The sequence below is a fragment of the Bos indicus genome, chromosome 16, assembly GCF_029378745.1.
Source record: "Bos indicus isolate NIAB-ARS_2022 breed Sahiwal x Tharparkar chromosome 16, NIAB-ARS_B.indTharparkar_mat_pri_1.0, whole genome shotgun sequence".
NCBI classification, from domain to species: Eukaryota; Metazoa; Chordata; class Mammalia; order Artiodactyla; family Bovidae; genus Bos; species Bos indicus.
The window spans coordinates 60,144,686-60,158,484 of record NC_091775.1 but is presented as its reverse complement, the minus strand read 5'-3'; the positions used below and the strand labels follow the sequence as shown (position 1 = coordinate 60,158,484).

Genomic DNA, 13,799 nt, shown 5'->3' with positions numbered 1-13,799 from the left:
GGGTGGTTGGGGACAGATGTGTGGCAGGATTGGGGTGGGTGGGGGCCTCCCATAAGGAGCAGGCTGGGGTCAGACAGTGAGAAGGATGTTAACTCAAAATTTATCTTCCCGTGTTGGTTAAAGCCTTGAAGCTACCTTCTCAGCTCGTTTAGTTGCTTAGTCATGTCTGACTCTTTGCAACCCTGTGGACTGTAGCCCGCCAGACTCCTCTGTCCATGGTCTTTCTCAGGCAAGAATACTGGAGTGGGTTGCCATTTCCTTCTTCAGGGGGTCTTCCGACGCAGGGATTGAACCTGAGTCTCTTGCATTTGGCAGGCAGATTCTTTACTGCTGAGCCACCAGGGAAGCTTTATCTTATATTTAAGTGAAGTGAAGTTGCTCAGTCGTGTCTGACTCTTTGTGACCCCATGGACCGTAACCTACCAGGCTCCTCCGTCCATGGGATTTTTCAGGCAAGAGTACTGGAGTGGGTTGCCATTTCCTTCTCCAGGGGACCTTCCCAACCCAAGGACTGAACCTGGGTCTCCTGCACTGCAGGTAGGCTCTTTACCATCTGAGCCACCAGGGAAGCCATCTTATATTTAAGTTTGCCATAAATCCTGCTGGGCAGAGTTGGATAAGAAGATGGACACCCCCACTTTAAGTTGGGTCTGTGGGGCTCACATCTATCCCACTGCCTGGGAGTCTATTCTTCACCATGGTCCCTGCTGAGTCTCTTTATTACTCCGACCCTCAGTCTTCCCAGTAAATGGTGACCACCGTGTTCTTCATTATGTTCACTATGGGTCAGAATAGTAAGGAGCACTGAACTTCTATGAGGAGAAGCACTCCCAGCTCTGGAGGAAGGATGCTTTTAAAGACAGCATTCTGAGGGATAAATCTCCTTTAGGTTTTGGAAGTGAGCATCCCACAACCCTGAGCTGTAGTGTACATCTCTGCTACGGATTTCCACCTTGGGCCATTGATGTTTGATGGGGCCCAGTGAATCGTGAAATCTCTCTCTCACTGAGTATGCTTAAATCTCAAATCAGCCATAGAGCTTATTATATCCTTGTTAAGCAGATCCCACGGTTTGTCATCAGCAGGATCATTTCTGGGCCCTGCTCTACGCCTCTTCAGTTACTGAAAATGACTATTTAGTACTTGTGAGCAAAGGCACAAGAGACCCGGGTTAGCAAGAAGCCCCCCAAAACCAGCACTGAGAACTGTAGGCCAGGCCTGGAGGAGGACTGCCTCGGGGCAGTGGGTCTCGAGGGTGGCTGGGGAGGAGGGGTCTGAAAAGAAGAGGTTCAGGTTTACCGTTGGGCTCTCAGGGTTCATTGACTTATGCGTGGCTCATCTCCGTGATGGATGAAGGTCTATAAAAATGGTTTGCTCAAGAGTTAGGGTGTCAGTGCTGAAGTGCAGAAGGTCTCCCCGGGTGGTAAGGTCTGTTTGGGGTGTGTGGTGGGATGGGTGTCCTAAAGTGGGATGGAGCTGAGCCATAACCAAAAAGCAGAGAGAAACTCAAGTTTCAGCAGAAGCCACTGCAAGGCAACGGGTTAAAGGAGCTCTTGATTGGGTCCCCACTGATGGTCGGTCCCCTCTCTCTGCAGCTTCACCAGCACACTGGCGCTCAACGATCCACTGCAGACTCTCTTCCAGCTCATGTCGGGAAGGATCCCACAGGCAGCCACGGTACCCTTCATAACAGGAGCCCAGCATCCAAAGGGTTTAGTGTGTGGGGACTGCTCAGCGACGAAGTGATGGCTTTAGAGATGACAAATAAAATAACTGTCCCTTAATCCCCTCCCATGTGCCTGGCCTTGTGCTAAGTCCTGTGATGGATATTATTTCATTTAATGTGTGGAGGTAGGAATTATTATCCCTGTTTTGCAGTCATGAAAACTGAGATGCAAAAGTGTAAAATGACCCAAGATCACAGAGCTAGGGGCAGAGGAGTCAAGATCGGTACAGGTCTGTCTGATTCCGAAGATCTTGCTCTTTCCACAAATCCACAGCTACCTGCTGAGTGGAGAATAGTGAGTGAAGCTGAGGCTGCTCTCCCCGCTTACCACAACCAGGCTTCCTTTCTTCCCCACCACTGCACGAGACCCTTCAAACAGGGACACTCTAGATTCTACAGGTCATCAGCGTGAGATGTGGTTCAAGAGAACCCTGAGGCCACCTTGATAGTTTTCCCATTATAAGAGACTTGATCTTTTTGTCCTAAGGCATTCCTTCCTTATCCTCGAAGTCCAATAATTTTAGTAAGATATATCTTATTGACCATCTGTGTCGATTTTTGGGGGAATAGAGCACCTTCTTTTAATATGTGCATCCATCTCTTACAGTTCAGGAAAAATTTCTTGAATTATATCCTTCAGTATTTGTTTTGTTCTCTTATATTGGTTTTCTTTTCAGGAACTCCCTCTATATATAAAATATAATAATAATATATATATATATATATATATATGATTCTTTCTTTTCTTCTTTTTTGCTGTGTCCCTCCTGTGTGTCTCTTACTATGTTTTCATCAGTGACTCTTGCTTGCTATGCTCTTTGAAATTTTGTCATTAAAAAAATATATATGTATTTATTTATTTGATTTTTTTTGGTCTTAGTTGTGGTGCTTGGGTTCTTTGTTGTGGGAATGGGGGCTTCTCTCTGGTTATGGTGTGTGGGCTCCAGAGCACGTAGGCTCAGCAACTGTGGTGTCTAGGCTTATTTGCCCCATGGCATGTGGGATCTTGGTTCCCTGACCAGGTATAGAACCCACATTCCCTGCATTGGAAGGCAGATTCTTAACCACTGAACCACCAGGGAAGTCCCCTCCATTTTTGTCTTTATTTCTTTGATTTTCCTGCCCCTTCTCTCCTGAGCTTTGCAGGTTACATTTGCCTCCTCCTGTTCTCCACCATCTCTTTCCTCTGCTCCTATAACTTAGCTTTAGGCCTTTGCTTCATAAAATAAATTGTTTCATTATTTTACTTACATTCATGATGAAATATTTGGTGACCATTCTTTGTTTTGTGGTATCATTTTTTTTTTGGTGAATGTTCTCTCTACCGTCTTCCTTCCTTTTATCTTGATGGTATATTTGTACAAATTCTGTATTTGTTCCTTCACAGGCTTCAAGCCTTCCTTGGGCCAGTTATTTACAGGAGGTTTGAGCTGGGGAGATGCCAGGGCCATCTTCCAGGCCAGCTGGCATTTCCACACAACCTAGTATTTTCTGTGAGCATCTTTGCTTCTCCCCAGCCAGTGGAGATGGCTGTGGGATCCCCTGTCTCTGGTGTTCTCTCTCTCTGCCTCCCGAACCCACCTCTGCTCAATCTCTTTTGGAAGCCTTTTCTTGTATTTAGAGGCTTGGGTTTTTGCTGACATTAAGTTTTAATGAAAACACACTCACACTTTTGCTTTTTTGTCCTTCTTATTGCTTGTGGACAATTTCAAGAAAAGAAAAGAGAAATACTGACTTTCATGCCCCTTTGTCAAACGAACTGGCTATATTAGAACATGGGATGTACCTCACAGTTCTGCCGAATGCCTGTGCTCTGCAGTGAAATCCTACCATGTCACAAAACGCTAAATGCAGGGAGTGATGTAATCAGCATATGGTCCATTGGGTCTCAGTGTACTGGTAGAGTTTGCTAAATGATCCCTGCTTTGGGGTGAGAAAACCAAGGAGCCAGAAGTGATATGACAGTGTGGTATTTGACCCCGTGTTGGAGAGTTCCCTAGCATCACAGCAGCCAGTAGAAGGCCAGACTTTGGTCCTTAGAATAACAGGTGTAGTGGACGAAGCATGGAGACTGGAAAGCAGAGATGTGGGCTTCTGTCACAGGCTTAACCTAGGCTCTGCTCCTCAGAGTCTAGCTGTGTGAACTGGGTCTTGTTACTTAGTCTCAGAGTCTCAGCTTTTCATCTTTGTGGGAATTTTGATGCCTAACAGAGCTATTGTAAAAATTAAAGGAGAGAGAATATCTGAATGTATTAATGACCATACTTGGCCCATTGAAGTTAGTTAATAAGTGTTCTTTCTCTCTCCCCACCTCCATAGACCTGCTTTACAGTGATTTCTGCTCCCCCGCCCCACCCCCCAAATCACCTGGGGAGAAGACAGAAGAATTGCTTCTAAGTTTTTGTTCTTTTAGCAAGAGCTTTTCTGTTGCTGGTTCCCTTAGTTCCAGCCAGAAAGAGCCTGGCTCACACGTTAAAATGGGGATAATAATAGTACTTAATGCATGTGATTGTTCATAGGAGAAATGCTTAGCACAGGCTGCGGCCCAGGGTCAGAGTGCAATAAGTGAGAACTGCTATTATTTTTGTGATTTATTATCATCATTCCTCTCATTCACACTGCTTTGCCCAGATAAACAAAGAGTATCTATAAAATGGAGCTGGAGAAAGCATCTTTTGTTCTGTGGGATAATTACAAATACAATAGCAAATAATTGTGAATTGTTTTGACCTCAGATCTTAGCTATTACTGTCAATCTCCTGTTCTGTCCATTCTGTGTAACAAATTGGAGGACAGACTGGTCTGCAAATCACCTCCTTTCCTCTGCTGTGCTTCCGTGTGTGTGAGTATTTACACCTACATGTAATTTATAAAGTGCAAACCAAGTGCAATCTTATTTTATCGTCAACAGTAATCCCGTCAGGTAGACATTATGATCTCGATTTAAGAAATGAAGAAACAAAGCTTCAAAGGCATTAAGAAACTTGCTCCAGAGGCAGGGCCCCTGTTGAATCCAGAGCCTGTGACATTGTTTTGTTTATTGCTATTTCCTCTGCCCTGAAATTCCCCGTCATTCAGGAGAAGGACGGCCCATCCGTTCCCATGGGGCTTCCACCCGCGTCCACTTCTCTGACTACCCTCTACCGCCCCCTCGTGGAGCTCTGCTGCCCCTGCATCGTCACTAGCGACAGTGCTGGCTGGGCGCCTTGGCCTGTTTTCTCACTCCTCAAGAGGCGATAGGAATTAGATTTCAGAGTTGTGCGAAGATTAAAGAAGGTCATGTGTAGAAGAGGACTCGGTAAAAACAGAAGACATTAGCCATTTGGTAAAATATTAAGGAGCCCAGTGTTCCCCTGTTTTCTTACAGGTTAATATGGAGTCCTCTCATGAACCAAGGGTTTGTGATCCTCCTTCTTCCATGGAAATATCAATATTTTTTAAAAAAAATTTTGTCCCCAGCTATTGAGATTAGGGGCATCAGGATGAAATTTGAAAATTAGTGACTAGTAGTGTGATTTTATTTTTATCTACCTCCCAATATTGGAGAAGGAAATGGGAACCCACTCCAGTATTCTTGCCAGGAGAATCCCATGGACAGAGGAGCCTGGCAAGCTACAGTCCATGGGGTTGCAAGAATCAGACATGACTTAGCGACTAAACCACCAAGGACCACCTCCCAATATTCCTGTGTAGGTGTGTATGTAATGTGTCTGCCTACCCATCCTTCTAAGAATTTTGCTTTGTTAAAAAAAGAAAACTCAGAATCAATGAGTGGCTGCACTGCAGGCAGCCAAATAGGCATTCCTGGCAAATTAGAAAATAGACAACAGCCTTCCTTAATCTATGCTCTGGCCAGGCTGTATTACTCAGCCAATGTGCCATTTTTCTGCTGCTTTTCAGTGTTGTGGGGACAAGCAGTGGGGAGACTGGAGGCCACACTTGGCAGTGATTCTGTCGAATCAGGGTGGGGACCCGGAGCTGTACCAGCGCACGATTGTCGCCATGGGGGACACCCTAGGTAAGCAGAGACCAGCTCCGTCCCCTCCTCGCCTCTGTCTCCAGGCCAGCTTTAAACACCCCGTGCTTAGACTTAGGTTCCATGTTGGGCCCGAATCTATGTCTCAGGCATTCCTTTGACCCAGGAGCCTCAGTGTTTTGGGGACAGAAAATCCAGGGAGAGGAGTGTCCTTACCTTTCCGTTTCCCAGATTTCTGCTGCGAGCAAGTGCAGGCCAGGCCCCTGAGACTCCGGGGTCCCGCCTCTGCAGGAGGCTGCCCTGAGTGGTTGCTTCCTGTGCCCGGGTCAGAGTCCCCAGCAGATGGAGTTAACACCTGGAGCATCTCCCCTACTGTTGTTGTCGGTCCCCCAGTGACCCAGCTCAACCAGATAGGAAATTCTATTTTTGCCTGAGCCCCCCTGGGTAACTGTGTAGCCTTTATTTCTATCATCTCTTTGTGAATGTGGCCTTTTAAACACTTAGGGGCTGTTGGATGTTGCAGATCAGTGGTTCTCAGATTGGGTCAAGGGACAGAATATTTAGAAAATCATTGCTTTGTGGCACTTCGTGAAATACTGCTCTGCTAAACTTAAAATAGCTACAGGTAAAGTTGTGTCCAGTCAAATGACAAGTTATTCAGCACCCGAGTAGAAAGAACTAACTTTTGTTGAACCTTTTTGGGTGCCAAGCTAATTACTTTGCCTACTTGAATTAACTCAGTGTTGAACTAATGAAAAAGGTATGGGAGAACACTTAAAAACTGGGAACAATTTGGTAATGAATGTGATTTTTATGAGCACTGGGAAAAGTCTTCTGTTGTTTGATTTTTGCAGGGGAGGCATTAATGCCCCAAGAAGCCTAGTTTAAAAACCGCTGCTTCCAACGGTCTGCTTCTCTGCTCAGGTGTAGGCATTTCTTACCTATTTCTCCCCTTCCAGAAGGACTAAAATGCTTAGAAACGTCCTCATCAAAAGTCCATTAGGGGGAATGTGAAATAGTGCCTTCTTCTAGCTGGAGAAGTGAAATGTAATGTCGGAGGGCAAAAATAGGGTGGGAGAGGGAGTGGGGTTTGGGGTCTGTGGCTCGTGTCATGGAGAGCTTGTTCTTTTATTCCCGTGAAGCTGTCTGCTCCGACCTCAGAGCCGCTCTCAAGCCCTCTCCCCTCCCACCCGGATGGTGGGTCCCTCCCTTGGTGGGCGTGTTCCCTGACCCAGGCTTGTTCTCCGCCTACAGCTGGGAAGGGGCTGGTGGAGGCTGCTCACTTCTGCTACCTCATGGCCCACGTGCCCTTCGGCTACTACACCGTGAAGACAGACTACTTGGCCTTGCTGGGCAGTAGCCACAGGTATGCCAGTCTTCTGGGGGACAGAGAGTGGCGAGGACGTCTTCCGGGGGATTGGGTTAGCCCTAGCTGGGTTTCATGGCTTCCTTTTTCCACGGTCTCTTGTGAATTTTCAGCTGCTGCTGATGGTTTTTCAGCACAGGTAGGCTCTGGGCTGAGAGATGCCGGGAAGAGTGCAGCATCACACCGCCAGGGGTCCTCAGGCCCAGGCCTTGCTCCCGGAAGCTGCGAGCTGGGGCCCGTGGGTTGTAGTGTGCCTCTCTGGCCACTCGGTGGCGCCCTGGCTCCATGACCAGAGACTGACTCTTGGAAAATGCTAATACGAGCGCGGTGGCTTGAGGCTGTGCGTTAGGCAGCCGTGGACCTATTTTCAGAACCGGCCTTGGGCAAAACCTGCAAGTGGAAGAAGTTTGTGTTTCGCCCCCACAGCTTACACTGACTTGACACACAAGCTACTCAAAAGTCAGGCCTGTCATTTATTCCCTGCTGGCCATAACATTAGACTTCTCACAAAGAAGGACCTTGATAAGCCCCTAGACAGTGAATAAATGGATGAAAAGACCAGGTTGCTCCCCAGCCACCCTCCACATTCTGGATCTTTCTTTCTCTCTCTCTCTGTGATAGTTAAGATTTCCTAAGCTCTTACATTGTACCAGCTGTTTTATTTGCACCATTTCCTTCAATCATTACACATGTACCCTGTGAAGAAAGTGTATTTTTAAGCTTCACTTTATAGAGGAGGGAAACTGAGGCACAGAGAGGTGGAGTAACAGGTCTAAGATTGTACAGCTAAAGTGCGGTCAGGTTGGACTTGGAATCCAGACTGTCAGGCTTTTCTTCGTAGAAACGCATCATCTCATGACCTGTCTGTCAAGGTCATGGTCTCTGATAGCACATAGTTAATTTGTCAGAGAAGCCTGTCTGGGCCAGATGTGACAAATAAGCGAAATGGGTTATGCAGTGTCCCCAACCCTTTTGGCACCAGGACTGGTTTCGTGGAAGACAGTTTTTCCACGGATTTGGATTGGTGGGGGAAAAAGAAAACCTCGTATGGTTTCGGTATGATTTAAGTGCATTATATTTATTGTGCATTCTATTTCTGTTGTATTGCATCAGCTCCACCTCAGATCTCCAGGCGTTAGATCCTGGAGGTTGGAGACCCCTGGGTTAAGGTGTCCCCCTCCTGTGTACTGAATGAGGATGTTTCTGGAGATCCAACCCTGACCCCAGGGGAAGCCCCAGTGATTATGGTTTCAGCCCCCACGGCAGCTGTTTTGGGGCCTGTGCGGACTCTGAGGGGCCCCCCAGATCACGTTTGCTCAGTCTGCTTTCTCACTGGAGCAAGCGTCCGGTGTAGGGACTGTCATTTGATTTTTGGCTCTGCGGTGCTACCCTCTCTCTGCAGGGCCTTCTTTCTTCAGTGCTCCCGGAACATCACATGGCTCCCTCTTTCCTGCTCTTCTGCTCAGGCTGGGGTGACCTGTCCCAGACACCCAGTCTGGGCTCTCAGGGCACTAAGGCTGGTGCTCAGCATGGTTACATGCTGGGAGATGCAGTGCCCCTCTGAGCTGGGCATGAGAGCATCTTGCCTTAAGTGACCCTCCAGGAAAGATGGCAGGAACCGCCCCCACTCCCTGAAGTCCCCCCGCTTGGCCCCCACCTTCCCCCAGAGCCTTTGGGGGCACAGATTCTCCTTCTTCTCTTGGAGCTGCCCCAGGGATCAGCCCAGGACAGAAACTCTGCCGTGAATGGATGCAGCTGGAGTTCGGCTATCTGTGAGTGAAATCCGTCCCCCACCCGCCCCAACCTCAAACTCTTTTATTGTTATTCTCTGGTTTTAGTCAAGAGTTTTTGAAATTTGCAACAACTGAGGCTATCCAGAGGACGGAAATCTTCGAGTACTGTCAGATGCTGGGCCGTCCCCGATCCTTCATCCCTTCTTTCCAGGTAACTGAACGCTCACGAGGCCCTTTCTGCATCTGACGGCTGTGGGCGGCTGGATTCTCAGCCTTGCTTTCTGGCAGGTAGTGGCTGGGCTAAGTCATCCACTGGACTTTTCCTCATGAGCTGGAGTGTGGGAAGGGTTAGGATGTCTTTCTAGGTCTCCCCAAGGTCTGCGTTTTTAAGACAGGAAAGCAAAACCTGGCAGCAGCCTCTGTGCTGCGGGCTCCTGCCTCCCTCCTGACAAAGGAGAATCAGGCAGGCACCCCTGGGTCCCACGCCTGTCTGCAGCTCCTTCTGCTCTTCTGTCTCCAAACAGCTCCATCTTCTCCTCGGCTCCACGGCCATCCTGCCCGGAGCGGCCCCCGGCTGCTCACTGTTCCTACTCTCCTCTGACCTTCCGCTCCCATCTCTCTTGGATGCCTCCATCTTTAACTCTGGAATTCCTCCCTGCTCTGTCCTTTGGCCCCTGTCTTCCTTCTTCCTCTCAGGGCTGCAGGTGTGTAGGCAGCATCCATGTCCAGGTTCTAACCTGTCAACCTCTCTACTGGATGCCTGGTGTCCCCTTGGATCCCCAGAGACTTCTTCAGTGATTGTAGTGAGAGAGTATCTGGTGGCAACAACACACACACACTCACACACACAGACCACCACCACCACCACCACCAAACACAAAACAAAGCCTTGGAGATGAATGGATTACTGTCTGTAGGGCAGTGACCCAGTTAGTATCTTCTGTAAGGGTTTTACCAAAGACCCATCTTTTCCAGCGCAGCCCTGCCCAGTGGGCTCCTTTGTGTCCATGCAGGTCTTCAGTCTCTTTCTCTTCTGTAGTCATCCCACCTCTTAGCTGTCTTTGGACTGATAGCAGTGAGATCAGCTGTTTTTAGGGAATGAGTTTTGCACACCTGGCGCTGTGCTATGATCCCCTGACTGAGCGATGTCTAATTCTGTGAGGCAGGCATGATTACTGTCTTTTCGCAAGAGAGGTTCCAAGGAGTTACATGCTATTGGCTCACATCTCTTGGGTACCATTTGCTCTAGGGACTTTACGTGGATTATCTCATTGAATCTTTGAAACCACCAAGGGGGAGATCGTAGTATCATCCCCGTATTAGAGTGAGGAAACCGAGGTGCAGAGAGGAGGTGGGGGAACTAGCTTCATGCTCCATACCAGCATAGAGCTGGGGTTTGAACTTGGGTCTGCCTGTTCCCAGCCCCTCTGTACTCCATCTGGCTCTGTCCCTCATGCTTCTCTGAGCCCTTACCTGTATCTGTCTATACTCTCCCTCTTAGGCTTGAAGCCCCTGGCACCAGGGGCATTTTTTTTTCTTCTTCTGCCTGTGCCCCTGGCTCCTGGTTCTCTGCCCCCCACACACCAGCCTTCCCAGAGATACAGGCTGCCTGATAAGAAGTGGAGAGGCTGGTGGATTTCCATGGTGACCAGCACCTAAGGAGACTCAGCTGATGTGCCCCCGTTCTCTGCAATGATGGAACTGCAGGCTGGGTTTGGAACTGTGCCTATACACAGATAGAATGCCCTAAATGTTGCAAGGCCCTCTTTAATATTTGGACCCAGAGTTAGCGGAAGTTGGCAGTCCACTGACTTCCAAGAAGTCTTATCTCCACTTCTCTCTTTCTGGCCCTGCTCCTCTTCGCAGGTGTATAAGCTCCTCTATGCGTCCCGTCTGGCAGATTATGGCCTCACGTCCCAGGCCTTGCATTACTGCGAAGCCATTGGCACAGCCCTCCTGAGCCACGGAGAGAGCAGTCACCCTGTGCTATTAGTGGAACTCATCAAGGTGAGCTTCTCAAAGGGCTCTCTGCAGGTGTGTTATCTTCAGTGTTCAGAGAAAGCTATTGTAAAGCGGCTCAGAGCCCCATTTCATCTTCTTTGAACATGCTATAAAATTGGAGCCCCTGGCTGTCTTTGACCACATATGCATGCCCAGATGTGATAAGCAGAGGCCTGACACTGCATAAAGAAGGATGCTATGGGTGGGAGGGGCGGGGGACGGGAGTGGGTTTGAAATGGGACTGGAAACCAGGCGTGTGCTGTGCAAGGAAGTCATTCTTGCATCTGCCTTTTTGGTACAGTAAAAATGCATGTTATGGCAAACCATTTTAATTATAAAAGCTGGGCTTAGAAAATATATTTTAGTGATTAAAATGGGAAATGATCCTTATTAAAATGCTTTTAAATGCATGGAATATTTTATCACATGTGAGATACATTCAAAAAAGAGAAAACAAAAACATCAACTTTTAGTTCCTGGGAAAGAAAACAATCAGGCAAATAGTTGTTCCAATTAATTGAAGAAAAATCCATTAGCTGAGAGTGAAAAGGCAGCCTACCATCACTTTTTGCTTTGCTTTAAATGCAGCCCAAGTGTTGGATTCTGTAGCCAGTAAAATCTGTGCTACTGAGTGCCCTTAATGGCAAATTTCTGCCAACAGGATGATGGTTGTAGGCAGCTCAGGAGCCAGAAGGGAGGAGTCGGAAAGTTTGGGGACTTTATGATGGGATGTTGTTGTTTGGTCATTGAGTTGTGTCCTACTCTTTGCGACCCCATGGACTGTAGCCCATCAGGCTCCTCTGTCCATGCGATTTCCCAGGCAAGGATACTGGAGTGGGTTGCCATTCTCCCCTCCAGGGGATCTTCCTGACCCCGGGATCAAACCTGTGTCTCCTGCATTGGCAGGCAGATTCTTTACCGCCGAGCCACCAGAAAAGCATTGACTGAATAGTCTTGCAACATAAGCAGTCCTTCGACCGGCAGCATGGGCTTCACCTCATGGGGGGCTTGTTAGCAATGCTGGATCTCAGGCCCCACAGACTTCTGGGATCAGAATTAGGATTTTAACAAAATCCCAGGTGGTTCCTACCAGCTCTGAAGTTTGAGAAGCACTGCTCCTGAGAACAGCTTTGCAGAGACATAGAGCAGAGTAGCAGTTTCTCCTCATATTTTATTTAGTATCTAACACCAGGATGGTTTAACTGTTTATGTTGCGATTTGAGGAAGGTATCTGCTGAATTTGCTATTCGGCAGTTCTTTGTAATCTGATTTACAAGTGAGCAAAGGCTTCCTATCTTCTTTTTTCTTACTGCTTCTCCTCATGGTCCATTTCTCCTACTTTTCTCCCTCCTTTTCCCTCTCTTACCATCTGGAAACCGGGCACAGCTGGCAGAGAGACTGAAGCTGTCAGATCCTCTGGTTTTAGAACGCCGCCGCCACCGAGGAGACAGGGACCTGGAGCCGGACTGGCTGGTGCACCTTCGGGGGCATCACAGGGAGCTGCAGGTGAGGGGGGGACGGTCAGCGGGGTGGGTCTCTGCTCCCCTCTTGGCTCTTCTAGACACAGGGTAGGTAGGCACTGACCTCGGCAAGTCCCCAACACCATGGAGGGCCGCGGTGTCCTCTGTCCCCAAGGAAGCACAGCCTGATGGGGGAGGGGTAGCACTCAGCTTCCACACCCTCCCCCCACCCCCACCCAGCCCCCTCCGCTAACGCGCTCCCCTCCCGGGTGGAGACATTTTCCTGTGTTCCCCTGTGTGACGGTGGGACCCTCTCCCGAGTCACCCGGCCACCCTTCTCCGAGGTCCCGGAAAATACATGTTATGACCATCAAAGCTCCCGTCTCTCTCTGTGAGGAACAGTGGCTCACTGTGGCCCGGTGTCACTTTCATGTAATGTAGGGCAAATGCTGAAAAGACTTCCGGACCTTTCCTTTTTTTTTTTTTTTTGTTCTGACAATTGCAAAAGCGGCTGGTAGTAATTGTCATAGTAATTGGAACAGGGCCTCCTCCATTTCCTTTCTTCCTCTGTCTCTGAGAAAGGGGCAGGTGGATTTTTTTTTTTTTTTTTTTTTAGACACATGCGGCCCTTGCTTCCCCTGTGTGCTGTGGGCCCTGGGGCCTGTGGTTTAGTTCCCTCCTCTTGCCCCTTCCTCTGGGAGAGGAGGATGCCCTGGCCTCTGCCTGCTGTCTCCGAGCAGAGTCGGGAGGTAGGAAGACCCGTGGGCTCCCAACCCCTCACAGCCCCCACACTCACCTGAGGCTCCCTTACCTCATCACTGCTGAAGTGTCTTGACTTCATTTCAAATCATGTTTCCTTGTTTTTGTTTTCCTTTGTGTCACCTAAGAGGATTTTACTTTATCTTAATAGCAAAAGGAAGCAGGAGACATTGGCCGTCCTCAGTCTGCTCAAGCGGTTATTTCGGAAGCCAGAAAAACTCCAGGTACCTAAACTAATGAACTGAGTGTGTAAATAACTGACTCTTGGGATCTGATTATAGGAGATAACCTAACAAAAAACTTTTCCCCTTCCTTGCCTGGAGTGCCTTCCTCGCCCGTGTCAGTCTGACCTGTGGTCCAGGCTTCTCTCTGCACAGCCCCACCGGCCACAGCCTTCCCTTCTGTTTCTGCTTTGTTAGAGGTTTTGTTTCACATTCAGGCTTTAATCTTGTTGTTGCTGTGCTGTTATATAGTTGCTTCACTTGTGTCAGTACCATCTCCCCAGGTGGATGCATTTCTTGATGCCTGAGGTGGCGGATCATCTGTATTTCATGTTAGCGGTGGGTACATTGGAAGTGCCTATGGCTTTTGAGCATCAGCTGCTGCACACGTGAAATAGGCTTCAAAATGTTTTCAACAGATCCCTTCTTTTCCCTTAGGATGCTTCAATTGTTGGGCTGGGCAGACATTATTATCCCAGTTAACTCCATGCTGTTTCCCAAATAGCACTCACTGGTGGTGTGAGGACAGGGTCTCACGGCTTTGCTTCCAGCTGGTT

The 13,799-nt window shown here is 48.5% G+C and overlaps 1 protein-coding gene across 6 annotated transcripts in view; it reads left to right on the top strand.

Moving 5' to 3' along the window:
* SEC16B (SEC16 homolog B, endoplasmic reticulum export factor) overlaps positions 1-13,799 on the top strand; it is a 65,666-nt gene that overhangs the window by 40,255 nt on the left and 11,612 nt on the right. For all 6 annotated transcript variants that reach the window (XM_070768491.1, XM_070768493.1, XM_019976838.2 and 3 more), the window contains 7 exons: positions 1,596-1,677; positions 5,627-5,744; positions 6,957-7,068; positions 8,907-9,012; positions 10,668-10,808; positions 12,189-12,308; positions 13,173-13,245. In XM_070768491.1, coding sequence (XP_070624592.1) covers positions 1,596-1,677; positions 5,627-5,744; positions 6,957-7,068; positions 8,907-9,012; positions 10,668-10,808; positions 12,189-12,308; positions 13,173-13,245 — 752 coding nt within the window. The remainder of the gene's footprint in view (positions 1-1,595; positions 1,678-5,626; positions 5,745-6,956; positions 7,069-8,906; positions 9,013-10,667; positions 10,809-12,188; positions 12,309-13,172; positions 13,246-13,799) is intronic.